Source organism: Monodelphis domestica, chromosome 4, assembly GCF_027887165.1.
Source record: "Monodelphis domestica isolate mMonDom1 chromosome 4, mMonDom1.pri, whole genome shotgun sequence".
NCBI classification, from domain to species: Eukaryota; Metazoa; Chordata; class Mammalia; order Didelphimorphia; family Didelphidae; genus Monodelphis; species Monodelphis domestica.
In genome coordinates, this window is record NC_077230.1 from 17527355 (window position 1) to 17542470 (window position 15116).

General features: G+C 39.6%; 1 protein-coding gene across 1 annotated transcript in view; it reads left to right on the plus strand.

The window, feature by feature from the left end:
* The first annotated feature begins 1326 nt into the window (after positions 1-1326).
* Positions 1327-15116, plus strand: part of FUNDC1 (FUN14 domain containing 1) — a 30105-nt gene continuing 16315 nt past the window's right edge. The window contains exons 1-3 of the mRNA XM_001366400.4: positions 1327-1609; positions 2889-3045; positions 12930-13005. Coding sequence (XP_001366437.1) covers positions 1582-1609; positions 2889-3045; positions 12930-13005 — 261 coding nt within the window. The 5' untranslated portion in view covers positions 1327-1581. The remainder of the gene's footprint in view (positions 1610-2888; positions 3046-12929; positions 13006-15116) is intronic.

Consider the following 15116-nt stretch of genomic DNA (forward strand, 5'->3'; position numbering starts at 1 on the left):
TTCTGCTCACTTCACTTTGCATCACTTCATATAAGTCCTTCCAGTTTTTTCTGTGATCATCTTGTTTGTTATTTCTTATGGTACAATACTATTCCATTACAATCTTATACCATAACTTGTTCAGCCATTACCAAATATTCCTTCAGTTTCCATTTCTTTTTTCCCCCAGAAAGAGCTGCTTATAAATATTCAGAACAGTTTCTTTTCTTTTTTTCTTGATCGCCTTAGGAAAAAAACAAGGGGTTAATTATTAAAATTATGTCCACTAGTTCAGCTATATCAGGCATTGCCACTTAAAGGCCTCAAGGTTGCAGCTAATTATTTCTCAGTCAATGGTCAGGCTCCCTTTTAAATCCAGTCAAGAAACTTATTTGCACCTCACAAAGGGGTCACCAGAAGGGGCTGAATATTTACAGTTAGCTTAACAACTTCTTTTTTTTTATTCTCTGTGACTATATCAATTGAATAGGGTTTGGGAACCAAATCCCACTACCACTCCCCATTGGGCACATTTTCAATGTTCTAGGCTGCAACTTGTTTCGCTGATTAATCTACCAGTTCTTCTCTACCTACCTTAATATCACTCACACCCTTTTTTCTTCTTGTCCTGTCTTTTAAATTAAAAAAAAAAAATCCAAACTAGAAGTAATATCTACTTTTTAGGAAGATGTTCTAGGTAGGCTTTCAGGGAAGACATAAATATCCTACAAAGATCAGAAAGCTTTGAGGATGGTGGGCCATGTTGGTGGGATGATTGAAGTCTGTGATGATGGAGGGAGCACACAGTTCTTTCCAATAACCAAATTAAGAGATGTGGTTTCACAGGGTTCATTTTGTAGGGAAATACAATCAATATCGGAAGAGATCCGAAGAGGGAAACAAAGGAAAAATGGTAACAGGATTATCCTGCCTCCTTCCAGGGACCCTTTGGCTTGTTTTTTAAAGTCACATGCTCCAAAAGTGCGTTCTATGGTTGTTTTAAAAACAGAAAAGTTTTCTTGAGGCCCTTTTCCCCGTCTTGAATTTTTCTTATTATGAAAAAGAAAAAGTGAAAGGTGGAAGGAGAATTAAGGGGAGGTGGCTAGACTTCATTTGTTTCCTGTTTATCCTTGCTTTGTGTGTATTTGTTTCCACGTTATTTTCTCCACTAGATTGGGAGCTCCTTGAGGGCAGGAACGGCTTTTGCCGCTTTTTGTATCCCCAGCGCTTAGCACAGTGCCTGGCATAGACGATTAATAAATATGGATTAAATTGAACTGATGTGTCACAAACATCCAGGCGCGGCAGAGGCTCCGTTCACCAAGACTACAATTCCCACAAACCTCCGGGCCAAACGCGGTTGCTCCATCCGGCCCCCACGGCTTACGCTTGCCTAGCCGACTTACGCCAGAGAGGGGTGGGGATAGGGGTCAGGGAGAAGAAAGAAGGGCTGGATAAAAGCGGAAGACAACCATAGAGTTCGGGTTTCCCCTGCTTCCAGGGTAGAGCGGCCCCTAGAGTGGTGGGGAGAGTGGCTCTCTAAACGGGGATCCTAGGGGCGGGGGGCGGGGGTCTTTTTGACAACAGGCCGCCGGCGGGATCATGGCGACCAGGAATCCCCGTCCCACAGGTGAGCGGCCTCGAGGGGCCCCCCAAGACGGCTATCGAAGCAGGAGCTGCGGTTATATCCCTTCTATCTTCCCTGTCCCCTTCAACCAAGCGACCCCTCCCCCCCTTCCTTTGGACTGAGGCAGGCTTCCTCTTCCCTCTCCTCGGTCCAGCGTACCCTGCTACCCCCAGGCACGGGCCCCTCCCCCTTAACTTCTACTTCCCCGGCCCCCAGACCTACACCTTCCTTCCCCTTTGAGCCCTCGAGCCCAAGGACCTTCTAACCCTTCCCCTAGACAAAAAGCCACCCCTTTCTGCCTCTGCATCCCCTCCTCCTCCCTTGGCCCTTCTCTCCAACCTTTATTTACCCTTTTCCGTCTTATTTCTCTTTCACTTTCCCTGCACAGCCCCATCCCCCTCCTGCTGTCCTTCCTTGCAGATGTAAGCCCCTGGCTTAACTCTCTTTCCCCTCATACTATGTAGCCCATTTCCGCCTTTATCCCAGTAGGGATTCCCTTCTGGTCAGAGCTTCTCCCTTCCCCCCCAACACCCCTCCCCCATTCTCTCTGGCCCCTCCTCTTCCTTGCACCACATTCCCTTCCCCTTGATACACAGCCTAGTTAGTATTCCCTCCAGAAGGCACGTCCGTCTCCCCAAAAGTCTTAGGGCAGTTCTAACTCCTGAGAACTGTATCCTCCCATAACCCCATCTCCCTCCCCTTTAAAAACACCTCTTCTCTCCCTCAGGTTAAGTTCCTTATAAAACTAGATCGACATTCTTCTTTACTGTCCATATGTATTTCAACCCTTCACAGCAGCGTTTCTCCGGTTTCTTGGCAATCTGGATTTCTTGAATTGTTTGAAAATGAAAACTTCATTTTGTCAAAAGAATGTATGGGCTTCCCTTTTACCAGATCACCTCTGCCACTCGATTACTGGAAGGCTTGTGTAGGCACTAGTTCCATAGACATAATGAATGAGGATAATGAATTCTTCTGCCATTTAAACGTCACCTTGTCCCCTTTCACTTCTCCCAAGCTTCAGCTGGTATTTCAGAAGTCTTTGTGATTGGTAAATGCAATACTGCTATCCCCCTTTTACAGTAAAAACTCAAAAAAGAGATACCCAAGTAGACAGAGACAGATCTGTGGTGTCTGGAATTAGATATAGAACACAGAAAATTCAGATTTCTCAGAAAACCATTCTGCTAGAAATAGTGGTAATTTTAAAAAGAGAAAACTAAGGAACATTTCTTGACTTTTGACTGAATTTAATGTTTGTATTTTCCTTTTTCTCTGAAAGAACATGACAGTGATGATGACTCTTATGAAGTACTGGATTTAACAGAGTATGCAAGAAGACACCACTGGTGGAACCGTGTTTTTGGCCACAGCTCTGGACCTATTGTAGAAAAATATTCTGTAGCTACTCAGATTGTAATGGGTGGAGTTACTGGATGGTGAGAAAACATTTTTTAAAATCTTGTAGGATGTCAGTGATTCATTAAGACTTGTTTATACTTAACTAAGAAAGTTCGTTCTTCTAGTAGCTTGGCAGAACAGCCCTTTGAGGCCTGGATTTTAAGCCCAGATTCTGAAACATATTGGCTGGGTGACCAGAGATGAGTCTCCATAGTTTCTCCATTTTAGTTTACCTAGAACTTTCCCTCCAGTCTCACCTAGTTTGTAACCTCACAGTTACTCTTGACCCCTTATTCTCCCTCTAGGCATTTGGCAAATCTTGTCCTCCACATCTCTTACATTTATATGTTTTTGCCTATTTACCTGACCATCACCCCATTTCAGGGCCTTATCTACTGTCACCCAGCTTCCAGATTGTCTCCTTTCTAATCCATCCTCCACACAACTATCAAAATAATATTCCTAAGGCACTGGTCTGACCATATCACTTTCCTGCTCAAGAATTTTCAGTGGCTCTCCTATTGATTCTTAGATAAAAGACAAACTCTTCCACCTGGCATTTAAAGCTCTTCACAACATGGCTGTAGCCTTTCTTGCCAGGTTTTTTTACATTTCCTTTTAAATATTACATTAAAGCCAAACTCACCAGCTTGTTCCCTGATTTGGCCCTCCCATCTCCTCCTTATGACAGGTTGTACCCCATTTTCCCTTTTAAAATCCTAGTTTCTATCAAAAGTTTTCTGCATCTTTTTAGCTTTTAGTGTTCTCTCCTCAGATTATGCATTTGCTTGTCTGTTTATATGTCATGTCCTTCATTTTCCTTTTCCTGTGGCCACTAATCATTTACTGTTCCTTCTCCAGTGCTGAGCTCAGCACTATGCACATGCCAAGGCTTTAGGAACTGGCTGAGGGAGAGGGGAGAAAATCAGAGATAATAACAACAATAACAACAACAATAGTAGCATTTTAAAATTTGCAAGGTGCTTTACAAATATCAAATTTCATCCCCACAACAAACCTGGGAAGTAGGTCCAGTTATCCCTGTTTTTATGCATGAGAAAGCTAAGACAAACAGCAGTTAAAATGGCTTGCCCAGAGTCACAACTATTAAATGTCTGAGGCCAGATTTTTTTTTAACTCCTTGAGGTGGGGACTCCGCGCCCCCTCCCCATCCTCTCTACTTTGTCTTTATATCACTAGTCCCTAACAGTAGGTGTGTACCACACATTGTTGTTCAGTCATTTCAGTTGTGTTCATGACTCCATTTGGAGTTTTCTTGGCAATATACTGGAGGCCATTCTATTTCCTACTCCAGTTCAATTTAGAGAAAACTTAATGGGTAATTGAGGCAAACAGGAAGTGTCTTGAACTTCTAAATGTCTTAAGATTGGATTTGAATTCGGAGCTTCCTCTAGGGTAGGTGTTCTAATGCATGTTTGCATTGGGTCTTTTGAGGATGAGGTTTCAAAACACCTAAGACTATGAACAAACAGTGAATGCCTTGCAAATGCTTAAATTATTTTGTACACATCTCTGATTTGGACAGTTAGCTGTACTATAAAGTTATAAAATGGCTTTAACTACAAGTGTATAAATTAGGAGTCTTCCCCACTACATCTCGGCATTTTTCCTTGTGCTACCAAACCTGAAGTTTTGTATTCACATTGGGTAACATTGTAGTTATCTGCTCTCCTGTTCAAGGTTTCTAGCTTTTCAACATGTCATTTGATATGAAAGGAGGACTTTGTCATTCCTTTTTACATGTGCCCAAGTTTGTTATTGTACTAACGCAGTCACATGCAGGACTGAAGAATAATTAATTACAGCTCATTTCATTCTTCTAGTGGGAAGAAGAAAGCACAAGTTTTAGACTACCCTCATCCTGTTGGGAGAGCGACCTTCTAAAACTTGAGGCCTCAGCCTAGATTTTTAGCGTAGTTTGCCATGCTTCTGTTGGCTCTGTATGGCTCCTTCCTTATTTTGGTATGATTCTTTAAATCTGAGTCAGTGTGTAGGTGGATAGCAGTGGATCAAAAAAAATCTGAAGCATTTGTGTTTGAGTATGACAGTAAAAGAAATTAACTTGAAAATTGTCAAGGAATAATCTGCAAGTTTTGTGCCCACATGAACATTATAGCAACATTATATTCTATGCTTTTAGAAATAACCCCAGGTCTTTTTAAACTCATGGACAGGGAAAATTTAGTGAAGACAATTATTTTAGACCCAAATGCCAAGAGGTCCCACTAGTTAACCCTTTTAGTATAAGAGAAAAAAAATTAATAAATAAAAGGTTTCATAGTGATAGAAATGATTATTTTTTATAGACCATATGTTGGTGTTTTGAAGATGTATAGGTATTTTAAAGAATTTAAAAATTGATATGGTGTTAACTATAGATAATTGTATTTGAGAATAATCTAATAGCAAACTTTTTTATGATGCTTTAACATTTTTCAAAATCCAGAACATATGTAATAGTATTTAAAGTTGGTGTTATTACTCCCATTTTACAGATGAGAGGCCTGAGGCAGACATCTATTAATTGATTTGCCTAGGGTCACTCAGCAAAAACTAAGATAGGCTTCAAACCCAGGTGTTAATGACTTCAAGCTCCCTAAACCACTTTGCTGTTGTATGTATGAAGAAATACATAATAAGCTGTCATTAAACCGGTTGTCAGTTCATATTTTAAGGTTAAAATCAATATATTTTTTTCTTACTTTTAAATATAAATATAAAGGTTAAATATAGAGGTAAACTAGCCTATAGTTAAATCCAGTTGTTATAACTATTGATATTCTTTTAAAGTTGCTTAAGGCTCAGTGGGGGCACCTAAATGGCACAGTGGATCAGGGGCTGCACCTAGAATCAAGAATTCAGATCTAACCTCAGTTGCTTACTAGCAGAGTGACCCTGGGCAAGTCAATAAACTGTTTGTCTCAGTTTCCTCATATGAAAAATGAACTGGAGAAAGGAAATGGCAAAATCACAGCAGTATCTTTGTCATTAAAACCCCGAAATGAGGTCATGGCAAGTCAGACAGAACTGAGAACAACAAGGCTTAGCAGAAGATTTTTTTTAAATTTTAAATGTTTTAAAATCTTTTTCCATGGTTACATGATTCATGTTGTCTCTCTCCCCTCTTTCCTCCCCCCTCTCAGAGTTGACAAGCAATTCCACTGGGTTTGTATTAACACTCAAAACCTACTTGTATATTATTCATTTTTATAAGAGTAATCTTTTAAAGCCCAAACCCCAAATCACATTCCCACATAAACCAGTGATAAATAGTGTTTTCTTCTGCATTTTTACTCCAACAGTTCTTTCTCTAGAGTGGATAGCATTCTTTTTCATAAGTCCACAGAATTGTCCTGGATCACTTCATGGCTGTTAGTAGCAAGGTCTATCACATTTGATCGTCCCACAACATTTCAGTTACTTTGTACAATGTTCTCCTGATTCTGCTTATTTCATTCTGCATCAGTTCATGTAGATTTTTCCAGTTCTTATAGAAATCCATCAATTCATCATTCCTTATAGTATAATAGCATCACCATCATATACTACAGTTTGTGCAGCCATATCCCAATCGAGTGACAATCCCTCATTTTCCAGTTTTTTGCTACCACCAAAAGCACAGCTATAAATATTTTTGTATAAACAGATTCTTCCTCATTTTAAAAAACTCTTTGGGGTGCAAACCTAGTGGAGGTATTGTAGCAGAGGATTTTGAAAGGTTGGCGAAGGTGAATCTTGCCTAAAACAAATTTATTTTCTTAGAAAGTAACATTTAACCAGAATAAAAATTTAACTAAAACATTTTTTTTACCTAAAATGTTTTAACTAAAATGTAGGTTCCCTTGGTAGGTAGAAAAAATAACAAGTAAAACACTTTAGGATTTATATAGTGTTTTCTTCACAAAACCTTTAAGTGGTAGCACTCATATTTACCCCATTTTATAGATGAAACTGGCTAACTCAACGTGGTTATTAATAATTTGGTGTTCACTATAGCAGCACATATCCAATGGAAATACTCCAGGGATTTTTTTCTTGACCCTCTGCTGATTGACATTTTTTTCAATGACTTGTAAAAAAATATAGATGGTATGTTTCTCACATTTGCTGATAGCACCAAGCTGGTTAAGACACTGGGTGAAGATGAAATTCACTAGGGATAGATGTAAAGTGTTACACTTGCTTATGCAAAAACAATTTTATAAATATAAAATGTGAAAGGCTTGGTTAGAAAGCAGTTCTGAAAAAGGATTTGGGGCTTTTAGTGGACTGCAAGTTCCATATGAGTGAGCAACATGATGTGGCAATCCAAAAAGCTAATGCAATCATTAAGTGCTTTTAGGAATAAGGTGCTGACAGTGCCTCTGTTCTCTGACCTCATCAGACCCCAGCTTCTGTTCAGTTGTTTAAGAAGATTAAGAAGGACATTGATATCAGGAAACTGTCCAGAAGATGATATTAGGTTGGTAAAGCAACTTGAGTTTATTTAATATAAGAATAAGTTGAAGGGCACGGTTAACCCAGAGAAGAGAAGACGGAGTTTTTTTGTGGAGAGGGAAGGGTTGGATGTGATAGCCGTGTTCAGGTAGTTGAAGGACTGTCATTTGGAGGACAGACTTGACTTGTTCTGTTTATCCCTAGAGGACAGAGCCATGAGCTATAAATAGAAGTGGCAAAATGACAAATTTAGGCTTGAGGTCAGGAACACTTCCTAATGACTGGAGATATCCAAAAGAAGAATAGGTTGCTTTGAGAAGTGATGGGTTCATACTTTGTGAAGGTCTGCAAACAGAGGCTGGATGACTACTAATCATGAATGTTATAGTGGGAATTTCTGTCTTGTGTGCATTTCACTAGTGACTACTAAGAACTCTTCCAACTCTCAGATCCTATGATTTTGTTCAGAAAATTTATTCTAATATATTTGAGATTTAAGGAGGCTTTATAGAGGAATGAAGCTAGTCCAATTGTTTTAAGCTTTTTGTGGCTTAAGGCTGAGAGTATGGAGAGGAAGAAGGGCAACAGATAAGTGATATACTATCCACCCTCCAAACTGGATTAGCAGATGATAACTCCAAGATGGAGTGAGGAAAGATGCAAAGAGGTACATAGCGGGAGGAGGGAGAACATCAATACACTGAAAGGGTAAAGAGGTTGAAGATAGGAAATAACTCAACTCTTACGTGCATTGAAATTGACCCAAAGAGGGAAGAACAACCCAATCCATTGGGGCAGGGAATAGATTTGCGCCCTATAGGGGAGTAGAAGGGTAACAAAGGGACTGGTGGGGAGGGAAGCAGTACAAGGAAGGGAGGGTGGGGGGGTAGTTTAAAAGGACTGTAAAGAAAATAAGGGGGGAATAAAAAGGGAGGGGTAGAAAGGGAAGTAAAATAAGGGTGGGAATTTGCAGAACTGATTAAAAAATAAAACATTGGTGTAGGAAGGAAATAGTGAAAGAAGAAAAGGCAGGACAAGGAGTAGAAATCAAAATGCTGGGAAATACACAGCTGGTAATCATAACTCTGACTGTGAATGGAATGAACTCACCCATAAAATGCAAGCGAATAGCAGAGTGGATTAGAATCCCAAACCCTACCATATGCTGTCTACAAGAAACACACATGAGGAAGGTAGATACGCATAGGGTGAAAGTAAGAAGATGGAGTCAAATCTTTTGGGCATCAACTGATAAAAAGAAGGCAGGAGTCGCTATCATGATATCTGACAAAAACAAAGTAAAAATAGATCTGATTAAAGGGGATAGGGAAGGTAGTTACGTCCTGATAAAAGACAGTATAGTCAATGAGGAAATATCAGTACTCAATATGTATGCACCAAATAGCATCCAAATTTCTAAAGGAGAAACTAGTGGAGCTCAAGGATGAAATAGATAGAGAAAGGGTTTTAGCTAGTGATGTTGCCAATGCCTTTAGGAGCATAATTTTCAGGGCATGTATAAAGGAGAGAGAGCCCATGATACAAGAGGCTGTCCCTTAGGGAATAATTACACCAAATTCTTGCCACTAACTCCTAGGTGATGGGTCAGACTCCTGGTCACTCCTTGAGATTTAAAGATCCTAAAAGGGGTAAGCGTTTTATAGGGAGGGATAGGGTCTCCTCTGATGTTATAGGCAGCCAATTTGGTAAGGATTAATGGCAGGTCATAGTTTCTAGCATGGAAGATAGCATGCATAGACAGTTCCAGTATAGGATGCCAGAAGGGAGAAGTGGACTTTGTCTCAAACAACATCCTAAGAAAGCTTAGGCTCGGAAAACTACAGTTTTCTGCACTACTATATGAGAGAAATGATTCATGGTTCCACTTATAAGGAAAGGAGCTGTGAAGCTGTGAACCATTTGCCCTTACACTTAAGTCACAACTTTCCACTATGCCATCCTGCATTTATTTTTCTAAGAATTTTATGCAATTTAGAATATTAAAGTACTTGCTATATAAAAATCATTCAAATAATATAGCTGATTTGTTATTATGTTTACAGTTTCAATGTATATTAAATGAAATTTTTTTATGTATAAAACATCACTAGCTTTTGAGATTAGCATTTAGTTGGAAGGGTAACAAAGCTATGTTTTCTAAGTGTGGAACTAAATTGACAGAAAGACCAAATACTTAGTTCATTTTATTTTTCTGTTAGATAACATGCAAATGATTTCTACCTTGCTATATACCCTAAAACTTAAGACTCATATATAACTGAGGAATGAAATTTTTTTCACTAAAAATACTTAATGAGGGAGAGCTAGGTGGCTTAGTGTGGATGGAGCTCCAGGTCTGGAGATGGGAGGTTTTGGTTTTTTTAAGTCTGACTTCACACACTTCCTAGATGTGTGATCTTGGGCAAATCACTTAACCCCAATGCCTAGCCCTTGCCCTTCTGTTTTAGAGTTGTCTCTAAGACAGAAAGTAAAGGTTAAAAAAATCTTGAGCATCTCTTGTATGCCTAGAACTATATTGGATGCTATTGAGGATACTAAAGAAGCATAAGATACAGTTTCTGCCATTAAGAAACTTCTTACTGGGAAGACAAGAAATCAACAACATTTATTGAGTGTTGAATGTGTGTCATGAACAACTATGCTAGGCTCTAGGAAGTCAAAGACACAAGAAAATAGTCCCTTCAAGGTGCTTACAGTCTATTGGGGGGAGGGGCATGTGAAGGGGAAATAATATGTTCGTGAAGGCATTTAAAAATAGATGTACGGTGATCTTAGAGGAATGGTCCTTAGAGCTGGGGTAATTGAGATAGGTCTTATGTGGAAGATGGCGCTTGAACTAAAGAACACCAGAGATTCTTAAGTGATGGAGGTGAGATGGTGCAGTCACTGCGAAATCAGTCCGTCAATATTTGTGTCTGCGGTGTGCCAGGCACTATGCTAAGGGCTGGGGATACAGACATGAGCTTCCAATCTCATGGAATAAGGTGACACAAAAGAAAGCGGAAAACTTGAGGGTGAGGGTACAAAAAGCAGACAGGTGAGAGATTAGATGCTAAATATGAGCTACGTGGAGGATAAGAATAGTCCATAATATTGAAAACTTGGGTCATAACAGTTTTCACATACCCAAGGAATTTATTTTTGCTATTGAGGTTTATTGAATAAAGAAGCATTGTGGCCAGAGTTGTGCCTAAAGCAGTTTGGCAGGTGTGCAGGATGGTTTGCAGAGGGTATAGACCTGAAGCAGGGATGTATCACTTAGTAACCTCTTATAGTGGTTCAGATGAAAGTCATATGGGCTCAAGGAGTGGTGGCGGCTCTATGAGTACAGAAGGAGGTGGACATAAGAGATGTTGTGCAATTAGCAAAGACAAGGTTTGGCGTCTGATTAAATGAAGAATTGAGGAGGACACCAAGGTTGCAAATTGGAAGGACGATGTTGCCCTTAATAGAATAGGGTGTTTAGAAGGTAGGTGGGCTTGGGAAAGGGACGGTGCAGCTTTGGACATACTGAGTTTGAGATGTCCAGCAAGCATTCGATGATGTGGAACTTGAGTTAGACATACTGATCTGGAAGCCATTTCTGTAAGAGATGATGGACCTTATACGAGTGTATGTGGCCATCATTTAACAGAGATTACGGTGAGAAAAGAAAAGAGGGCCTAGGACAGATCTTTGGAGTATACCCAGGGTTATGAGGCATGTTGTGAAGGGTTATTCAGCAAGGAAAACTGAAGAATAGTCAAATAAGTAGAAAGAGGATCAAGAGAGAACTTGGAGATAAGAGAGTATATCCTAGTGTTAAATGCTGCAGGGAGGAGAGGTCAAAAAAAGCTGTGGTTGGAGAAAGGCCATTATATATATATATATATATTAAGAAAGAGACCGTTGACTTTGAAATGGCAGGTCATCAACTAGATTACAGAAAATTTAGAAGAGATTGAGAGAAGGAAATGAAGGCAATGAATGAGTATAAATTTTGTTTCAGGTGTAGTTGAGAAAAGGATATAGATTAGTAGTTTTCAGGGATACGTCTGATCTTGTCAGGGTTTTCTAAGAATGCATGAGATTTGAGTGAGTAGGAAGCTGGGAAGAAAATAGTAGACAGGAACAAATTGAACATCAGAGGGAAGAAGTGATAGGAGAAGTCATCTGATGTAGATGCAACAGGTTACTTGTAGAGGGGCAGTTACTGACATGAAGAAGGTTCATTTCTCCAATAGAAACTGGAAGAATGGGAAGGTAATGTCAAGGTAATGGGACACATCACTCTCACTCTCATACCCAGCTTGTTTGAGTGATGATAGTAGAAAGTTTTAGCAGAGAAGAGGTTTCCAATATCTGCTGTAGAGAGTCGGGGAGAGAATCAGGATGGAGAAAAAGGATTGTTCCATGTTGAACCCAGTTGGGATTAGATAAATTTGACCTCATCAATGTGATTGTATAATTTTCTCCAGTTCTATTTAGCATGTGAGTAGGAGTGGAGAAAGAAGATGGTGGGATTAATCCAGACAAATTGTGATGATGTAGCAAAGGATTCAAGGGTGTAGAATTAACAAGATAGCTAAAAGATTGAGAATGAGAAAGAAGGAAAGTGAAGTAGATAGAGGGATAGAGAGATGAGTTGACATAATGAGGAAAAAGAATATTTAAGAAAAATAAAGGAAAGGTGGAAGGTTATGTTAGATAAGATTATGTGTGGAGTTAATCTTGCTTTTTAAGTGCTATGATGAGTAATACAGAGATTAAGTACACTATTTCAGAAGAGAAGGGCTCTCTGTGGGTTTAAGCAAAATTGGGGATTTTTCTAGAGGGAGGTAGAGCTTGACTGAACTGTACTTGTTTTTGTTTTGTTTTGATTTTTTTGACACTTACTTTCTGCCTTAGTAACAAACTAGCTCAGAAGGGCAAGGGCTAGGAAAATGGGGTTAAGTGATTTGCCTAGGATTGCACAGGTAGAAAACGTGTTAAGGTTAGATTTGAACCCAGGGCCTTCTGACTCTAGGCCTGGAACTCTGTCCTCTATGCCATTTTGATACCCTAAACTAGATCTTTTTTTAAGGATGTGAAATCTTTAGAAGGGGAAATAAGAAAGAAAGAAAACATCCTAAGGAAGAGTTTACAATAGTATGAGCAAAATTGGGTATGAGAATGGATGTGTTCCATTAGCAGTGTGAAAAGACCAGTCTGCCTTTTGCAGAGTAGAGATGTAAGATTGGATAATTAGGATGGATTAGAATCTACAGTATTGTTTTCCAGACTAAGGAGTTAGGATTTTTATCTGGTAGGCACTGGCAATCCATTTAGGAATTCGTTAATACAGAATGAAAAACCTTTCTTTAGCCAAACAAAAAGTAACATTTTTCCTAGAAAAGCTACAGAATTCTTTTAGAATCTTATTAATCTTTCACTTGTGTGTGTGTGTTTTTTTTTTTAATTGAAGGTGTGCAGGATTTTTGTTCCAGAAAGTTGGGAAACTTGCAGCTACTGCAGTGGGTGGTGGCTTTCTTCTCTTGCAGGTAGGTGATTACAAAGTTTTGTTCCTAGTTTTCTTTAGCCCCTCCCTCCATTCCAGTAGGTAAGTGGAATTTAAACAATTAGTGGAAAGGAAACTAAGGTTTATTTCCTTTTAAAAACAATTCTAAAGATGTATTCTTTTCTGAAGATATCCTTCAGGATGCTGACAGCCATATCCTATTCATACTCACATACAAACCATTCTCTGAAGATCAAGTACAAGTCAACAAGCATTTATTGAGTATCTCCCGCGTGCTTAGGAACTGTGCTTAGTGTAAGCTAGGCATTCAGAGACAGGAAAAAAGAAAAACCTTCAGGATGTAATAGTCTAATGGTGTAGCCACCAGTAGTAAGAGTAGGCCCCAGTAAAAGCAAAGCCATAGTCTGGATAGAGCCAAACACGTAGCCCAGGCATCACATGAGACCCCAAAACCCCTTCTTTCCACACCTCCCCGCAGAAACTGAATGTTCTTCCAAAATGACACTGATGTGTGCTGTATGGCATATTCCCTGAGAAACGTGGTTGGATGGTTACACAATGACATGTTGATTTATTATCCTATAGAAAACTCTGTTTTGGTGAGGTAAACTAAGTCATTGTACTAAGGTTATAAATCATTACTAACCATACTCCATGTAAAAAGCTTACCTAATCCTTTAGCTTTAGTCATTTTCTCTATAAAATACCAGCTGTGACCAATAAAACTCGCCTCTGATTGCTACGAGCTTCAGTGGCCCTTCTGGCGCTTGTCATCCTTCTCCCCACATCTCATTCTTCTCACTCCTTCGGGACCTCCAAATGGTTGTCAGTATCACCTGACAAATGGTGCCCCACCGTGGGGACCCCCAGTGGCATATTGCGGGATTGCAGGTAAGGACTGCTTACCCTCCCCCAGTGATAGGCTCATTATTCATAGAGCAAGAAAGTCATACCAAGTGATACTGACAAACATTTAGGGATCCTGAAGGGGTTGGGGAGAAGGATGACGTGTCAGAAGGGCCACTGAAGCTCGTAGCAATCAGAGGTGAGTTTTGTTGGTCACAGCTGGTATTTTATAGAGAAAATGACGAAAGCTAAAGGATTAGGTAAGCTTTTTACATGGAGTATGGTTAGTAATGATTTATAACCTTAGTACAATGACTTAGTTTACCTCACCAAAACAGAGTTTTCTATAGGATAATAAATCAATATGTCAATGTGTAATCATCTAACCAAGTTTCTCAGGGAATGCATCCATACAGCATACATCAGTGATATATATTTTTAAAATTTTATTTAATTAGTCAATTTAGAACATTTTCCCTTGGTTACAAGAATCATTCTTTCCCTCCCCTGCTCCCACCCCTTCCCCTAGCCGACGTGCAATTCCACTGGGTTTTACATGTGTCCTTGATCAAAACCTATTTTCATGTCATTGATGTGTGCATTAGGGCGATCATTTAGAGTCTATATCCCTAATCAAAGCCCCATTGACCCATGTGATCAAGCAGTTGTTTTTCTTCTGTGTTTCTACTCCCACATTTTTTCCTCTGAATGTCGATAGTGTTCTTTCTCATAAATCCTTCCGAATTGTTCTGGATCATTGCATTGCTATTTATGGAGAAGTCCATTATATTCAATTGTGCCACAGTGTATCTGTCTCTATGTATAATGTTCTCCTTGTTCTGCTCCTCTCGCTCTGCATCAATTCCTGGCAATCATTCCAGTTCATGTGGAATTCCTCATCAGTGGTATTTTGGAAGAACATTCCCTTTCTTTGGGGAGGGATGAAAAGGAGGGATTTTGGGGTCTCATGTAATGCCTGGGCTGTGTTTGGCTTTATCTAGACCATGGCTTTGATTTTACTGGGCTTACTCTCACTACTGAGGACCACATAATGGAAGCCAACTATGTTCAAAAAAGCTATACAGGAAAAGTTGGAGATAATCTCAGAGAGAGGGCACTAAGATCAAGGAGAACTCTGAAAGGTTTCTTGTAGAAGGTGGGATTTCTTTAGCTTAGGTGTGAAGGAATCCTAAAGAAATGAGAGAGTTCTAAGCCTGGGGGAAAGCACATAAAAATTTCTGGTGTTGGAAGATGAAATGTCTTGTATGAAGAATTTCAAGCAAGTCA